The 15,589-nt window shown below is 46.8% G+C and overlaps 8 protein-coding genes and 1 non-coding gene across 9 annotated transcripts; 3 read left to right on the plus strand and 6 right to left on the minus strand.

Annotated features, from left to right (window-relative positions):
* Positions 1 to 543: 543 nt before the first annotated feature.
* Positions 544 to 2,723, plus strand: NOC2 (mRNA-binding ribosome synthesis protein). The gene has a single exon (XM_019128474.1). The coding sequence runs from the start codon at positions 564 to 566 to the stop codon at positions 2,625 to 2,627; it is 2,064 nt and encodes a 687-aa protein (XP_018985883.1). The 5' UTR covers positions 544 to 563; the 3' UTR covers positions 2,628 to 2,723.
* Positions 2,724 to 3,031: 308 nt separating this feature from the next.
* Positions 3,032 to 4,081, minus strand: SOL3 (6-phosphogluconolactonase). Its single transcript, XM_019128475.1, has one exon. It carries the CDS (start codon positions 3,948 to 3,950, stop codon positions 3,174 to 3,176), a length of 777 nt encoding a protein of 258 aa, XP_018985884.1. The 5' UTR covers positions 3,951 to 4,081; the 3' UTR covers positions 3,032 to 3,173.
* Positions 4,082 to 4,728: 647 nt separating this feature from the next.
* Positions 4,729 to 8,219, plus strand: PSD2 (phosphatidylserine decarboxylase 2). Its single transcript, XM_019128476.1, has one exon. It carries the CDS (start codon positions 4,841 to 4,843, stop codon positions 7,877 to 7,879), a length of 3,039 nt encoding a protein of 1,012 aa, XP_018985885.1. The 5' UTR covers positions 4,729 to 4,840; the 3' UTR covers positions 7,880 to 8,219.
* Positions 8,190 to 9,688, minus strand: BABINDRAFT_160823 (uncharacterized protein). The gene has a single exon (XM_019128477.1). The coding sequence runs from the start codon at positions 9,346 to 9,348 to the stop codon at positions 8,488 to 8,490; it is 861 nt and encodes a 286-aa protein (XP_018985886.1). The 5' UTR covers positions 9,349 to 9,688; the 3' UTR covers positions 8,190 to 8,487.
* Positions 9,689 to 10,414: 726 nt separating this feature from the next.
* On the minus strand, positions 10,415 to 10,852 carry BABINDRAFT_124886 (uncharacterized protein). The gene has a single exon (XM_019126976.1). It carries the CDS (start codon positions 10,723 to 10,725, stop codon positions 10,468 to 10,470), a length of 258 nt encoding a protein of 85 aa, XP_018985887.1. The 5' UTR covers positions 10,726 to 10,852; the 3' UTR covers positions 10,415 to 10,467.
* Positions 10,842 to 12,371, minus strand: BABINDRAFT_12707 (uncharacterized protein). Its single transcript, XM_019126998.1, has one exon. It carries the CDS (start codon positions 12,142 to 12,144, stop codon positions 10,924 to 10,926), a length of 1,221 nt encoding a protein of 406 aa, XP_018985888.1. The 5' UTR covers positions 12,145 to 12,371; the 3' UTR covers positions 10,842 to 10,923.
* A 233-nt stretch (positions 12,372 to 12,604) lies between these two features.
* Positions 12,605 to 12,676, minus strand: BABINDRAFT_t163. The gene has a single exon. It is a non-coding gene; the product is annotated as a tRNA-Cys (tRNA).
* Positions 12,677 to 12,781: 105 nt separating this feature from the next.
* Positions 12,782 to 14,701, plus strand: BABINDRAFT_160825 (uncharacterized protein). Its single transcript, XM_019128478.1, has one exon. It carries the CDS (start codon positions 12,892 to 12,894, stop codon positions 14,680 to 14,682), a length of 1,791 nt encoding a protein of 596 aa, XP_018985889.1. The 5' UTR covers positions 12,782 to 12,891; the 3' UTR covers positions 14,683 to 14,701.
* BABINDRAFT_160826 (exosome non-catalytic core subunit) lies at positions 14,682 to 15,507 on the minus strand. The gene has a single exon (XM_019128479.1). It carries the CDS (start codon positions 15,475 to 15,477, stop codon positions 14,743 to 14,745), a length of 735 nt encoding a protein of 244 aa, XP_018985890.1. The 5' UTR covers positions 15,478 to 15,507; the 3' UTR covers positions 14,682 to 14,742.
* Positions 15,508 to 15,589: the final 82 nt, after the last annotated feature.

Consider the following 15,589-nt stretch of genomic DNA (forward strand, 5'->3'; position numbering starts at 1 on the left):
TCCTGTGATCCCTGGGCATCTAAAAATTATTTAATTTTGTGCCCTCCATTCCTCCGTTAATGGTGCATTGCGCTACGTACACAAAAAAAAGACGATATCAATATGGCCATTCTCGCATGGCCCAAGAAAAAACAGAGAAGGTAATATCTCCCCACAGGTTAGGAATTTGTGAGACTTCATTATAATCCATTGTGCCAACACACTTCCACTGCTGGTATTTCCGTCAACCGAACTTAGCATGAACTCGTACGCACTCCTATCACGTGCACCCAATTCTGATTCACACAGACACCCCCCACCTAAAAGATCTAAAAAAAATTGCATATTAAGTGGATGGTGATTATTATATATAGAATAATTCTCAACCCTTCCTATAGCTATTATAAAAGTTGTTATACCCACCTTTACTCGTGTTTCGGACTTGCTCATGTATGCGTCCCTTTCCGTGCTCACTACATCACTCCTGCATCTCATCTCATCTGAAAAAAAAATTATGCGCAGTGAAAAATATTCATAAAACTCCTACGCCTATATCTCTCACTCTCCTCACGCAATACACAAACATGGGTAAAGTTGCCAAGTCGACCAAGAAGTTCCAAGCTAAGCACCTCAAGCACACGCTCGAGCACCGTAAAGAGGTGAAGAAGCACAATCAGTTGTTCCAAGCGCGTCAGAAAAAGAAGAGAGGCAAGACCGGCGAGGAGGAGCCTTCCAAGCCAGTTACTCCGGCTACCAAGGAGGTGTTTGATGACATGTCCGTAGAACAGTTCTTTGAGGGCGGATTTGAACTCCCTAAAGACACTTCTAAGAAGTCCAAAAAGGCAGTTGTTGAGGGGTCTGATGATGAGTCCTCCTCGGACGAGGAGGACCACGAGGAACAGTTAGAAAAGTTGGCCGAAAAAGATCCAGAATTCTACAAGTACCTCAAGAACAATGACAAGGAGTTGTTGGATTTCAAGCCAGTAAACCCATTGGACGCTATGAGCGATGCAGAGTCCGAGGAGGAAGAAGAGGCTCCAAAAAAGAAGAAGGAAATGGCTGACAAAACTGACGTCACGATCGAGTTGGTACGCACCTGGGCACAAGACTTGGAGAAACCTAACGTGAAGCTCATCAAGAACGTCGTCATGGCGTTCAAGGCCGCCGTTCACATCAACGATGAGGAAGAGTACAAGTACACCGTGACCGACTCCGATGCGTTCAAGGAGTTGATGATGCTCGTGTTGAAAAAGTTGCCACGCGCTGTGCAGATCTTGGTACCGTACAAAAAGTCCAAGGCCGAGGTCAGATCGATCCCACAGAACAACAAACACGTGAAGGGCCTCGCGGTGGTGTTGAAGTCGCATGCCGGGTCGCTCTTGACGCTTTTGAAGGACATCACCAACACTGAGACCGCCGCGTTGGTTCTCTCTTCCGTCCAGGAAGTGTTCCCATATTTTCTCTCTCACAGGCGTTTGTTGAAGGAGATTTTGTCCGCCGTCGTTGATGTGTGGTCTACCACGAAGGACGTTGAGACCCAGATCGCCGCCTTTGCCTTCTTGAACAATGTTTCCCGCGAGTTCCCTAAGGCGATCTTGGAGAACGTGTTGAAGTTCACCTATTCCACCTTCATCAAGAGATGTCGCCAAACCAACGTGCATAACATGCCGATGATTAACTTTCAGAAAAACTCCGCCGCCGAGTTGTTTGGCATTGACCAAAGCCTTGCGTACCAGGTGGGTTTTGAGTTCGTCAGACAGTTGGCCATCCACTTGAGAAACAGTATCAACCAGACCTCCAACGCCCAGGAGGGTTTCAAGGCTATTTACAACTGGCAATACTGCCACTCCTTGGACTTCTGGTCGCGTGTGCTCTCCCAGCACTGCAACCCAGACAAGGAGGCCTTGACCAAGGGCGAGTCGCCGTTGAGACAGTTGATCTACCCGTTGGTACAGGTCACTTTGGGGGCCATCCGCTTGATCCCAACCGCGCAGTTCTTCCCGTTGAGATTCTATCTTATCAGATCCTTGATCCGTTTGTCCCAAAATACTGGAGTCTTTATCCCTCTCTTCCCGTTGTTGAACGAGATCCTCGCATCCTCTGCCATCACCAAAAACCCGAAGGCCACCTCTTTGCTGGCCTTTGATTTTGAGTACAATATCAAGGCCAACGCTGCGTATTTAGGCACCAAGGCCTACCAGGACGGTTTATGTGAGCAATTTGTCGACCTCACCGCCGAGTTCTTTGTCTTGTACTCCAAGAACATTGCCTTCCCCGAGTTGGCCACCCCAGCCATCATCCAGTTGAGAAGATATATCAAAAAGTCCAAGAACATCAAGTTCAACAAGCAGTTGGGCCAATTGGTTGAGAAGTTGAATCAGAACGTCACTTTTGTAACGCAGCAGAGAGCCGACGTCGAGTACGGACCAAATAACAGAACCGAGGTCAACCACTTCTTGGGCGATTTTGAGTGGGAAAAGACCCCGTTGGGGACCTACGTCGTCGTCCAGAGACAGGTCAAGGAGGAGAGAGAGAGAATCTTGAGAGATTCCTTGCAACAAGATGAGGAACAACGTCAGGCCCAGGCCGACGAAGATGAGGAGGACATCGAGTTGGGTGAGTCTGACGAAAGCGAGGATGAGGAATAAAGGCGAAGTCTCCTGTACACTAGATAAACAATGTTATTTGAGGAAATGTAGAGCGATAGCGAGAGCGAGTGGTAACTCGAGTAAATTCAATTCGGTAACTTAGTGAAGATGTAAAATTGCCCGAGGCTAGATACAGTGAGTAAGCAATTAAGTGGCACAAAATTGAAGGGATTACCAAGATATTTGAATGCCATTATATTCGTCTAATGGAAATACTTGATTTGATGGAAGTTTGCGTATATAACTCTTATGCAGGCTTGGCTTCTGATAGAAAGTCTATATGCTGCGTACTAGAACATATCGATTAGGAACATGCTTCTAGGTGCTACGGGGTTGTCTACATCCTCATGGTGAATAGCTAGTTAACCTTGATAACGACTGTATGAATTATATCCATATTCCTCCTAATTCCTCGATATTCACATCACCCTTCTAATGGTGTTATCCGTTCTTGTCAAACAGACCGCATTTCTTTGACCTCGGTCTTTTACTCCACTTACAACCAGTGCTATATTTCCTCGGTTTTTAGCTATTTTCCAAGACCGTTTAGTACTTGGAGGTGAGAACCGGGACGCCAGCGACGGCTGAGTCGCCCACAAACCACGAAACTGGAACCTGGATTTTGTTGACCTGCTCAGAAGGCAAACCGCTGTCTTTTGCACCAAAAATCTCACCCAAGATCCCGGCCTTGCCAGCGCCCTCGGCGACAAAAGCGATGTTCTTGGCAGCTTCCAACACTGGGAAGGTGAAGGTGATTCTTCTTGGAGGTGGCTTTGGAGAGTCGCTGATATTCGCAATTTTGACGCTTCTCTCGTTCAACAAGGCGTGGCCTGGGAAGAGGGAGCAGGTATGGCCGTCTGGACCGCAGCCTAACAATACCAAGTCAAAGGAGGCTGGCAACTGCAGCGCATACTGCTCAGCGATCTGGCTGTCAGCAGCCTCGGTACCCTCAGAAACCTGGCCATTTTCTCCCTTCAACAAGGATTCATCGATAGTGTAAACCTTAGGGGCGGTGATACTCTTAGCCTTCAAGGCAGAGAGTACCATTTCGTTGAACAACCCGTAGTTAGAGTCTTCGTGGTCCAACGCCACGAGTCTCTCGTCACTGAAGGAGACTTCCCACTTGGCCCATTGTATCTGCCGTGCCATGGCTTCATTGTCAATTAACCCCTTCTTCAATACCTTGCCCAAAGAGCCCCCCGAGATGGCAATCTTAAAGGTGGGTGCGATCGCCAAAGCTCTCGTCTGGATATCCAAAATGTATTTTGCAAGGGAGTCGGCGACGTCTTGCGATTCTGCGTAGGAGTACACGGTGGCTGGCATTCTAGGGTAGTATTGTATGAATTGAGGTGGATATGATGGAAGTAACGTCCTCACCTCAAGGATGATTTTTCACCCCGGACACGGTAGCCCCGCTGCAGTTAATTTGGGCACGTGATTATAGGGTATGTTTGCTCACAGTGATGACGACTGGTCGTTAAACCTAGTAAATAAAAGGACTAGACCATACACTTTCAGCTGTCTATCTAGATCGCTTTTAGGTTTAATGATGAATTTAAAATTTCATAAAATATATTAAAATAGCTAGCTCTCGTAATTCTAGGAGAACACCAATAATGGCCCGCCCTTCCCGCTGGTGAGCAGGATTCAGTGGATAATGCACCCGCTTCAAGTCACGTGAATATATTTGCGTCTCTATAGGTCTAACAAGTGTATACTCACAATCTGCCAAAGTAGTGTTTCTTGACAGCTCCCATTCTCAGAAAACTAGGTTTATTAGCACGGAAGCAGAACCTTTTTTACCCTTGGTTAAGTTGTCATACATAAAACACCTTGTCCATTAATCTTTAGAATACGTTACATTGAGTTGCACTCTCTTTAGGAACCCTCTTTAAACCATATAATTTAAAGCCAGTGGTCAGAATATCTAACCTATACCGTTTCTCGAAATTTTACTTCGTTGACGGTTTGTCTCTTCCGGTATCTCGTATCTTATCGCTTTACCGTATAAGTACCTCCCGTCGTAGGGGTAAATGTACTATATACAGGATACATCAACTGGCTCTACGTCATCCAACCCCTACAGGCTCTGGTTGTGTGACGTTGCTCGACGAGCTTCACGGGTAGTTCTATACGATTACTTAGATCTATTTTTTGCATAAAGTAATTTCAATTTACCTAAATCCAAACATCCGAAGCTCCTTAGTTTTGCAATGAAATTTCTCGGAAGATCCAAGGCTACACCCCCCACTCTCTGGTTGGAGATTGAGGCACTCCAGGCCAAAAACCTTACTGAAAGCGCAAAGAACTGCCACCCCAAATTGATAGCAAGCATTAACGGAACCAGCCAGTCTACCTGCCGCGCAAATAACACTGTCTCTCCACAATGGGGCGATACGTTATCCTTACCCTTGGACGACTTCGGCTCGCAAGTTGTGAAGCTCATGGTTTGGGATGCTCATAGAATAACCAGCAACTACTTGGGTGAACTACGCTTGAATGTCAGTGAGTTGTTTGAAGATAGAGAGACTGTTTCTCCCGCCAGATGGTACAAATTACACGCCTCAAAGTACCAACACTCATTTGTTCCAGGCCACGTGGAGTTGGCCTTCGGGCTCGCGATATCTAAGAAACGTACCCAGTCCTTGGATGTGTCTGACATCCGCATCTCAGTGCCAGAAACCACCCTGGAAGTGTCTAAGTTGAAAGTCTCCGATGCCCTGGTCTTAGAACTTTTAGAGAAATGGCGCAGAAACACCACTGGCGTGACGGCGTTGCCAGATTCACAGGGTTTTTACAGCGAAGATGAAGGGGAAGTTGATATTTTGGACCCCAAGCCCTCTTCGGATGGCTCGCCCACGTTTGAATACAGGCCGGTATCCGCACTGTTACTCCTTCCGTTTGACGACGGCACAGATATGAGCTCTTATGTCAGTTCCGATGCGACTAGCACCGCCGAGTTGAGTGATTGTCCCCTGTCCCGTAATCATGGCTCTACCTTGGCGGTGGCGTCTGGAAAGACGAAACGGCTTGCCAAGTTTCAAAGAGCAAAGGCCCGGAACTACGAATTGTTCAAGACCCGCAACGTTTTGGGGGTTGTGTTTGTGGAAATCTTGCTGTGTACGGATCTTCCGCCGCTCAAGTCGACCTCTGCGAGCTTGCGGTTTGATATGGATCCGTTTGTAGTTGTATCTTTCGGTAAAAAGACGTTTCGAACGTCCTGGCGAAACCACACGTTGAATCCCATCTTCAATGAGAGGTTGGCGTTTGAAATCATGCTCTCAGAGCGTGACTATGATGTGACCTTTAGTGTGCTCGATAAAGACCGGTTCTCGTTTCACGACGATGTGGGGGTCATCACGGTTCCCCTTAACGACTTGGTGGAGATTCCGTCGGATCTGAGTGAGAATTCTAGACCAACAAGTGACAAGGTATCTGTGATTGACGATTCCACCCACGTTTCCTTCAGAAAGTCAACGGTTTTGAAGAAGAAGACAATCACGCACCAGTCGGTGGACACGGCCCACTTCAAAACGCTAGCATTGAAGCTTGAGTTGAAGCAAGCCAAGTACGCGGAAAAATACCGCCCGGAGTTGAAGGTTCGCACACGGTTCCTCCACTACGATGAGTTAAGGCGGCAATTCTGGATGAAACTCTTGGCACAATACGACATGAACAAGGACGGGCATTTTGACTTTATGGAGTTGACGGTTTTCTTGGAAAGCATCGGGTCCACCTTGAGTGACGAGACGATTGAATCCTTCTATGCAAAGCACGGCAAGAGCTTGCCTAATGGGGACACCTTGGGCTTTGAGGAGATTGTTGATAGCTTGGAGGAATTGGTATACGCGGGGCTTAAGAGTGAGAACCACATCATCAACATCGACAAGTGCCCTGTGTGTGGGAAAGCACGGATGGCGCAGTCGGCAGACATGGACATCGTGACTCACGTGGCAATCTGTGCCTCCAAAGACTGGAGCATTGTCGACAAGCTTCTCTTTTCGCGCTACGCGTCGGTGAATCAGGCCACTCGGAAGTGGTACTCCAAAGCACTAATCAAGCTCACCTATGGAAAGTATGTTCTCGGGGGAAAGAACTCAGGAAATATTTTAGTGCAAGACCGAGCCACTGGGATCATCTTGGAGGAGAAGATGTCGATGTACGTGCGCTTGGGGATCCGGCTCTTGTACAATAAGTTCGACAAGGCCGATACGAAGAGGGTCAGACGGTCGCTCAAGTCACTCAGCATTAAGCAGGGGGCAAAATTCGACAGTCTAAACTCAGCCAAGGATATCAGTTCGTTCATCAAGTTCCATAAGTTGGACCTCACCGACTGCTTAAACCAGGACCCAGAAGCCTACGCTACGTTCAATGAGTTTTTCTACCGTGCTTTGAAGCCGGGTGCGAGGCCCGTGACATCCCCAGAGGAGCCGCGAATCGTGGTATCCCCTGCTGATTGTCGCTCGTGCACATTCGATTCCATCTCTGCTGCTACCGAAATCTGGATCAAAGGGCGCAACTTTTCGGTCGAAAAGTTGATGGCAGGGCACTTCCCCGAGCTCTTGCTGAAACTTCAGAACTGCGCCATTGGGATCTTCCGTTTGGCCCCCCAGGACTACCACCGCTTCCACTCCCCGGTGGAGGGTGTCATTGGCGAAATTAAGGAAATCTCAGGGGACTACTACACCGTGAATCCCATGGCCATCAGATCAGAGTTGGATGTGTTTGGGGAGAATGTCCGATGTTTGGTACCGATACATACCAAGGACTTTAGCACCGTTCTTTACATTGCCATCGGTGCGATGATGGTGGGCTCGAGCGTGTTTACCGTTTCTGAAGGCCAGACGGTGAAGAAGGGTGACGAAATTGGGTACTTCAAGTTTGGTGGGTCCACCATTTTGACGTTGTTTGAACCGAAATACTTCCAGTTTGACCTTGATCTCGTTCAGAATAGCTCCCAGAGTATCGAGACGTTGGTTCGTGTGGGGCAGTCCATCGGTCATTCCCCTTCGGTCCCAGAGTCAACGCTCTCCAAGAGAGACATTAAGAAGATGACCCACGATGAAAGATTGACGTTGTTCAGAACGATTACCGGCGGCGACTACGCTCATGTTAATACTTTGAGTTGGGAAAGCCAGCAGGTAGATGAGGATGCGTTGGACATGGATGAGGATGCGTTGGATATGGATGAGGATGCGCTGGATATGGATGAGGACGCGTTGGACGTGGATGATGACTCCGAGTCGGGATGAAGGGTGCATCACATTATTTGTATTATCAAGCATATCATCAAATTTCGGGTTTAAGTACCTAAACAGCTCCAATGGAGTGGTTTATACATCTGAGGGATCTATGAAGTTTTTACCGATAAATAGACATGCTCTGGTGTGTGCTAAACCGATTGTAAGCCCTGTGAGTTGACTGTAAGTTGGTTTTATATGCTGTTATCGATTATTTTCTGGGGACTCCACAAGGTACAAGGGCTTTCTGGTAGTGAATCTTGCTGAAAAGCCCTATGCTTTGTGAGAAGGAAATATTTGCGCCGTAATTCTGGTGTTGGAAAAACATTCAATAGTACTCCTGTTTCTAAATACAAGTCATATTTGATTGGTATGTCATTATAAACGTCCACTTTGGTTACGCCGACTAGTTCAAAAATATCCCGTCACTAGACCGGTCCACCATCAATATCACATTACTTTAATTTCTGAATCATTATTTAACGAATTGAATTGAACCGGGGGAAAAGAACCAAAATGCTGCCACAAGCGGCAGGAGAAGTGAAGGAATGTATAAATGCCAGGAATAGTATAAACAGAAGGTAGTGAAGATATATCAAAAAAAAGGGGGGAAGCATTAATCAGGCATCATCTTTGATCTTTTTGTATGTGCTGGAAGATGCCAAGTAGTAGATGCGCAAGCGCAAAAAGACTCGGAAAAGGATGAAGCCGACAGCAGTGAGGAGTAGAAGCACTCCTATGTTCAAGTCAATACTGGTGTTATTAATCTTGTTCAAGGTGTGCCGCGTGTAACACTTGGAGTCATGTCCTTCGTATTGCGAATTAATGTACTTCTTGCAGCAGGAGCTGACCAACTTGTTGGCGCTGCCGCCACGGCGGATAACAGAGTCGGTGGAAGGAGCGATACAGGTTTCCAAGTTCATTACGGGGTGACTCTCAAAATCAATCTTCAAGCAGTGCTTCCCGTAGCTAAAGGCCAAGCTTCCAGGGTCGCAGTTGTGAGACAAGACGTAGCCCTCGCTGAAAGGATCGTCCTGGAATTCGAAGGTGATATAGATGCCTCGGATGAAGTTGCAGAGTTGGTTTGTCGGGAAAACAAATTTGAAGTGCTCGCCACCAGACGCGTAGAATTGCCCCGTAGAAGAGGTGAGCAATTTGCGGTTGGCTACAAGGGCCAAACCGCGTTGAAGAGACTGGTTGGAAAACTGGATGATGTAATCAATTTGGTATTGGAGATCTTCAGTTGCACCCTCAGGAGATACGAGAGACAAGTATAAGTCTACCCTGAAGTCGTCAAGCGGCATACGATCACCCTGAGCCGTGACAGCGCTCATATTGTGGATGGCGGAGAGGAACGATTGTTCAAGATGCGTGCACACATTTTTGGAGTTGTACAAAAGCTCTTCTAGTGGTATGGTCTTAGCAAGGGCAAGATGAGCCAAGAGTAACAACAAGAAGGCTCGCAAGACGCTGAAATGCATTGTAGGGTTTCAGTTACAGTAGATGCGTGGAGCTCTTTGTAAAGATGCAAATAGAAAGGACGAAAAGTGTGTATGGAGCACTTTCACAAGTGTAGATCGGTTGATCCTAAAATGCGGATCGGGACAAATATATATAACTAGAGGATACGTTTTTGGCTAAAGCCTCAGACGTGCCAGGGGAGAAGGATCAGGGCCTTATGCTGTGCGGTAAAAATCCTCAGCAGTCGTGTAATAAATGCCTACAGGATGCCTCCCTGGTGATCCGAAGATTCTGGACTCAACGGCGTATTTGCGTTAAGGTCTCCACCACTTGTTGCCTGGTGAATTTTGGAGGCTGTGCTATAAATAAATTAATAGGGAATGATATAGACGCAAGCTTGCCATCGTATAAAGCTGCACTCCGGTATATGGCGTAGAGCACCACCAAAGTCTAGTTCGATTGGAAAGGTTCTCGGAGGCTTCCCCGATCGGGATAGAACATAATGCATGCACTTTATATTTAGCGCATGTGTGTGGGTCAGTAGCCTTTTTGGATCAAGATACGCTAAGAAAAAAGGAAAAGACCGGTCCAGAACATTATACGAATTCCACCTCCCCACGCATGATCACTCGCATACAGGACATCCAAGCGCTGTCAAGACAAACCGTTAATCCTCTAATTGTCACAATAATTCATCATAAATCGATATTAGCCATTTACTGACAAAATGGCTAGCTACTAGTACTGTTTTTAGCCGGGCGATGGGGCTAGAATACTGACTAACCCACAACCGTACGTACCATGACCTGCACCAAACAGATGCCCTCCTGGTCGATAGAGATTTTCCCGATCGTAAACTGTGATTCGGTTGCTAGCCCACTAGAGGTTAGCCCGTTACGCTAGATCTAAGCGTCTCGCTTAGCTACAGAACTGCATTGTCGCTGTCGTCCTGGGTGGAATGAGAATCTACCCAATCCCTTACGGGGCTGAATGCACCGAAGGTAGAATCGGTATCGATATTGCTTTTCGCGCGATTTTCCCTCTGTGCATTAGGCCTAAAACGAATGCATACCAGGTAGACTAATATTTTAAGCGATTTTTCTTCAGGATTCCGCGCGAAATATTACACCCTGATCCAATCAAATAGCTAGATCTTTTTGGGAGGTATGCTCTAGCGGGAAGAGATAATGGATACGACTCTGGTTCGGCGAAAACACGCTAGGCCCTGGTACGTGCACAGTCCGAAAAAGTTCTAGAACTTTGGTTTTTGCCAAGCGGTGGGTTACGTCATGCATTGGAGGAGGCGCGTAGAACCACGCGACGCAGATTTCACGCGGTGACACGTCTCTATATTGATCATAACGTACTCCGTTTCCCCAGCCATCCTGACGGAACATTTCATCATCTCGGGCTCGCCTTAACTCGTAGCCAATTTCTTGAGTCTAATTTCAAGCACACGCCTTAAGGCCCTTGTCAATTTCTACGTGTATCGCCCTACAAGACAGAATTCTATATTGTATAATAATGTAATTAGAGCTTCTGGGAAGAATAAAAATGGTATTAATACTCTCCATGAGAGATTTTTCAAGCTTTCCCTAATCATCGAAGAATAACGCATACTCGACGTTCAATTCTCTAAAGAGTTGCTTCATGGTGATGGCATTGCCCTCCTCCTCCGTCTTCTGCTTCTTTCCGTGGCCTTCAGTCTTGACTTCGGATTTCCGCTTGTATTCGTTGTACCGCTCGTCAAGCTCCTTCTTGTCCAACGCTGACATTTCCTTGTACTCCTCCAGCTCAATAAACCCCTCGTACTTGCCAGCCATCTCATCCTCAAACTGGGAAACAAGCTGGCGGGTGGTTCTGTCAGCCTGGCGCTTGCGGTACTCTTGGTACCCACCCATATTGGACACCTTCACCAGGGCAGAGTTCAACAAATACGACGCCGCCTGCTGGCCAACACTGCGCCATTTTTCAATCAGCGCGTCCACGCTCCTGATGGGGGAAGAGGGTTCCTCAGACGTCTTGTGGCTAGCAAGGTACCTGTTGGCCCTTGTGATAAGCCCGATCTGGTCCTCATATTTCTTGATTTCTACATCTAGGAAAGCCTCAGATCTCCGCAAGTCTTTCAACTCCTTCTTGGCGACAAGTTTGGCGTGGACCGAACTGTCATTTCCAGTGCTATTTCCGCTGGTGTCTGCTTCCGCTATATCGTTAACGTTTTTTCTCTTCAACGCTCTTCTGGACGGAGACTGGTCCTCAAAACCAAGTAGTGGGGTCGCGGAGGGTGAAGGAGATAGCCCATCTTTGGACGTAAAGATTTTCTTATAGAGTAGTGGCGATGAGAAGGATCTGGAAGGAGTAGACGACGTGAGGGAGTCGGGCAAATCCGTATCGAGTAGAAGAGAGTTAGACCCAGGAGGGGTTAACTCGGGAATTGGGGTAGTATGGATAGAAACTACCCTGGTGGGCTTCCCAGCAGAGGGGCGGTTGAAAATCGGAGTGGAGACAGATCTCCGGTTTTGCTTCAGCGGGGTGGAGCCACGCGGGGTGACGTTTTGGTCATTGCCACTTGACGTATCCGGCGACAACAACGGGGACGTATTTAGGTAGCTACCTTTGGACCCTGGGGTACCCAAGCCCCTTCTTTTCTTGGGAATACTCAAATTTCCTTCCAATGGGGGCAACACCTTGTTGTGCGGGGACTTCATAGGCGTCGAAGCAATAACCATCATCTCCCCGTCATCCAAGATTCGAGCTGACGCGGGGGTGGACAAAGGCTGGCTGGTAGGAGGCGCCGTGGACTTATCTGCTGGCATGGTGTATGCAAATGTAAGAGTGACGTATAGTTGATTAAGTGCAAGCCGGCGTATGTTCTTATCTTAGGAACACTGTTTTCCTGCGGCACTCGCCCCCTGTATTGTCTACGTGGAGAAAAACAACGCGCGAAACGCGTTAAGCCATTGAGATTTTTAAGTCATCACTAAAATAGTTTGAAGCTAAAAGTGGTCATAGGAATAATAGAATTTGTGTAGCGTGATATTTCTCCAACTAACCTTTCTTGGGTTGTAAATCTGTTAGGCTGGATGATGGCGTGTAGATATACGTGCAATGCTGGACACAAGCGTAGTTTTTAGTAAGATCTGGGAGTCCCATTGACAGTCTTGGGGATAATATTCCCAGGACTGAACGGTAGTAAATTAATTTACTTCCCTTCCGTTGGAGGGTCTCAGAAGGCGACCTTGTAAGGAAAAAACTGACTAAAAAGTTAAAAATGAAAGCTAGTACTCAGGATTGAACTAAGGACCAACAGATTTGCAATCTGCTGCGCTACCGCTGCGCCATACCAGCTTCCAATGGCAGATTATTATAGTGGCTTGTCATGCCGTATGAAAAACATTAAATGCAGGTTAATATCAACCTTCTGTTACGGTCAGCACTCATTCTAAAAAAACTGTTGATATCTGGTTTTCTCAAATCTCCACACTTTCAAGCCTAAAACGCCTGTTTACCCGTCAGTATAATGGACACCCTATCAGAACACTTTCCCGTCTAATCTCAACCCAATGGAACTACCTCCTCGCTCTCTTATCCTATTACCTCCGGAAACTATAAATTGCATATGTGATTCACTCAACGGCAGCGATCGGGCCTCGTTTGCGCAAACCTGCCGCCCATTAAACAAGTTGGTGACGCCAAGAATATACCAGAACATTTTGGTAGTCGACCAGAAGTACTCCACAGGCACAGAGTATGATTGGAGTTTGGTGAAAGTCAGTGAGAGCCCCGGCAAGCTTCAAGTTAAGGATCAATTTGAGCTTTTTTTGCTCACACTCCAACCCCGGTTGCATTTATTAGGATACATTGAAAGATTCGAGATACTCAACTGCATGAGCGTACGTGTGCGGTTGTATCTCTCTCGAATGATATCCACCTGGGGAAAGCATATGGTGCACTTGAAGTCTTTCCGGTGGCATGGATCGTCTAGTTCTCTGGATTACACCAACAGAGACAAGATGGTGCTCTATGACGTCGTTGGAAAGGCCTTTCCTGGTTTAATGGTCCACTACAGATGGGATAGTTTATGCGAATTCATGAAGAATGCTGTGCAAGAGGGGAGAAAGGACTTGAAATTGGACTTGTTCTTACCTTCTGAGATCTCGAAATTGAAGCTGTGTCCAGATCTCATGCGCAATCTTCACTTGGACTCTCCTCGGTTTAACTCCCTAGAGATCTACTCTCAGCCCAAAATTGGACTCGAAATACTCGATGCCCTCACGTCTTTAAGCCCCAGTAGACAGGTTACAGTGCATAGGTTGGTTCTCAATCATTTCCACGGCGGTTTCAATCCCGTAGCAGATCTCTTCCAGGCAGAATTACAAGAAGAGACCTATCCCTTACGCGGTTTGTTGAGTGAAACAGTGTGTCGTGACTCCCTTAAAGAGCTAGATCTATATGTTGGATGCCAGTACGCTTCCTGCCCCTGCATCGAAAGGTTTATGGTCGATCTTGTACACTTTCATCGTCTAGAAAGGTTTGCTTTACGGTTGGATAGCCGGACTGTACCAAGGACACTGAGCCGTTTATGGGTGTCAATCAAAGCGGCTATAGAAGCTAATCGTAGATGTTTGAAATATGTCTACCTTGATCTATCAGCCAGTGAAAATCCCCGCTCATCCCTCCAGACCACCTTTGAAGAAGACAATGATTTTATGATTGGTGTAGTGCCTCAAGATAGAATCTCTACCACAGTAGATGAGTTTGACCTTCTCGGATTCCCCAACCTTGAAACATTGATCGTCAATGACTTCTTGGAACGGTTCATTTTGCCTGGCTTCCAGGGCTGGAAACTCACCTCATTGTACAAGTACAACAGTAAGACCTCAGACGCTCCCATTCAACTCTGGAAATCCTTAGAGGCACATTTCCTAAGCATGTCCCAGCGTAATTTGCGGGGCTGGATTAAAGATGCATCTGTTTCTGATGTCGACTACACGATAACCTCGATGGTTTTAAGCGTGCTCGAAGACTTTCAAGCCGCTATGCGAAAGATGAACGGAGCTGCCTCCACCCTCCCAATGTTAGATATTGAGAACTATCCAACCCAAGACGATGCTACTCGTGAATATGTGGATGCGTACAAGCACATCTTCCGGATCTCGAAATATGTACCGGGCAGTAAAAGACCAAAGTATCAGGATATTTTCACTACCATTGTATCGCTCTGTTTGGTACCATTTCATGAGTCTCTCCAGGACTTGATCAAGCTGCCCTGCTTAAAAAGTATTGTGTTAAACGGTATCCATCTTGAGGTGGTTGAAATATCTGGCTACAGAACTTATAGATTAGTGAAATAATATATTTTACAAGGTGGTAATCCTATAATCGTCTAAAAGTACAATTGTTCAGCTATACACTCAGCTGGATGACTTGGATAACCTGACCTTACCGTGTCTCCGGACTTCCTTGTCCATTATGTCTCTGATTCTGTGACTACCCGCAATGGAAATAGCCAAGATGCTCTCCAAACGGTCCAACGGTACCTTGTCTTCGAGCAACAACAATGCCAACTTCTCACTCTTACCCACAATACCGACAGTCAAAGTACTCATAACGTTTTCTTCTAATGCATTCAAATCTAATAACGGAGTTGTATCGAATAAACCGGCGGAGACGGCGGAGATGTAATCGTACATGGCGATCCCGGCGTCAATCAAGGCCAAGGTGACAGCGTTGGTGCAAGAGGCCAATAAGCCACCATCCTGGGACAAGACATGGATGTTAATCGAGATGAGGGTTCTTGGGTAGATCTTGGTGACGATGGCTTGTTCGAAAGTTCTCTCTAAAGTGGTGATGAGTTCTTGGGTACGCTTCTCGCTCTTCAGCCTCTTCTTTCTCTCCGTGGTACTAAAAGATGCAATGTTCAAGTTTACTTCGAGAGTAGCTTTTTGTGTAGATAACTGAGAACGGTTTTCTGGCTCCATCGGACCGTTAACAAGACAGATGACCTTACTGTTACCCTGTTCAACATAGGAGGAGCCATCACTGGAAGACGGATGAGTGTTTGTGCGGCATTCGAATCGACGAAGCTCGTTCCAACGACGGCCATCCATTCGGAGACCTTCAGCCGAGTAAAATTCTATGTTTGACATGTGGAGGCAACAAAAGCTTGCGGTAAAAGGTGTGGAATGGTCATCCAAATCTCGTCTTAGGGCTCAAATACATGCAAAATTATATGTAGGTCGAAAGTTTTCTCATCTGCAT

This window comes from Babjeviella inositovora, assembly GCF_001661335.1.
Source record: "Babjeviella inositovora NRRL Y-12698 unplaced genomic scaffold BABINscaffold_4, whole genome shotgun sequence".
Classification (NCBI taxonomy): Eukaryota; Fungi; Ascomycota; class Pichiomycetes; order Serinales; genus Babjeviella; species Babjeviella inositovora.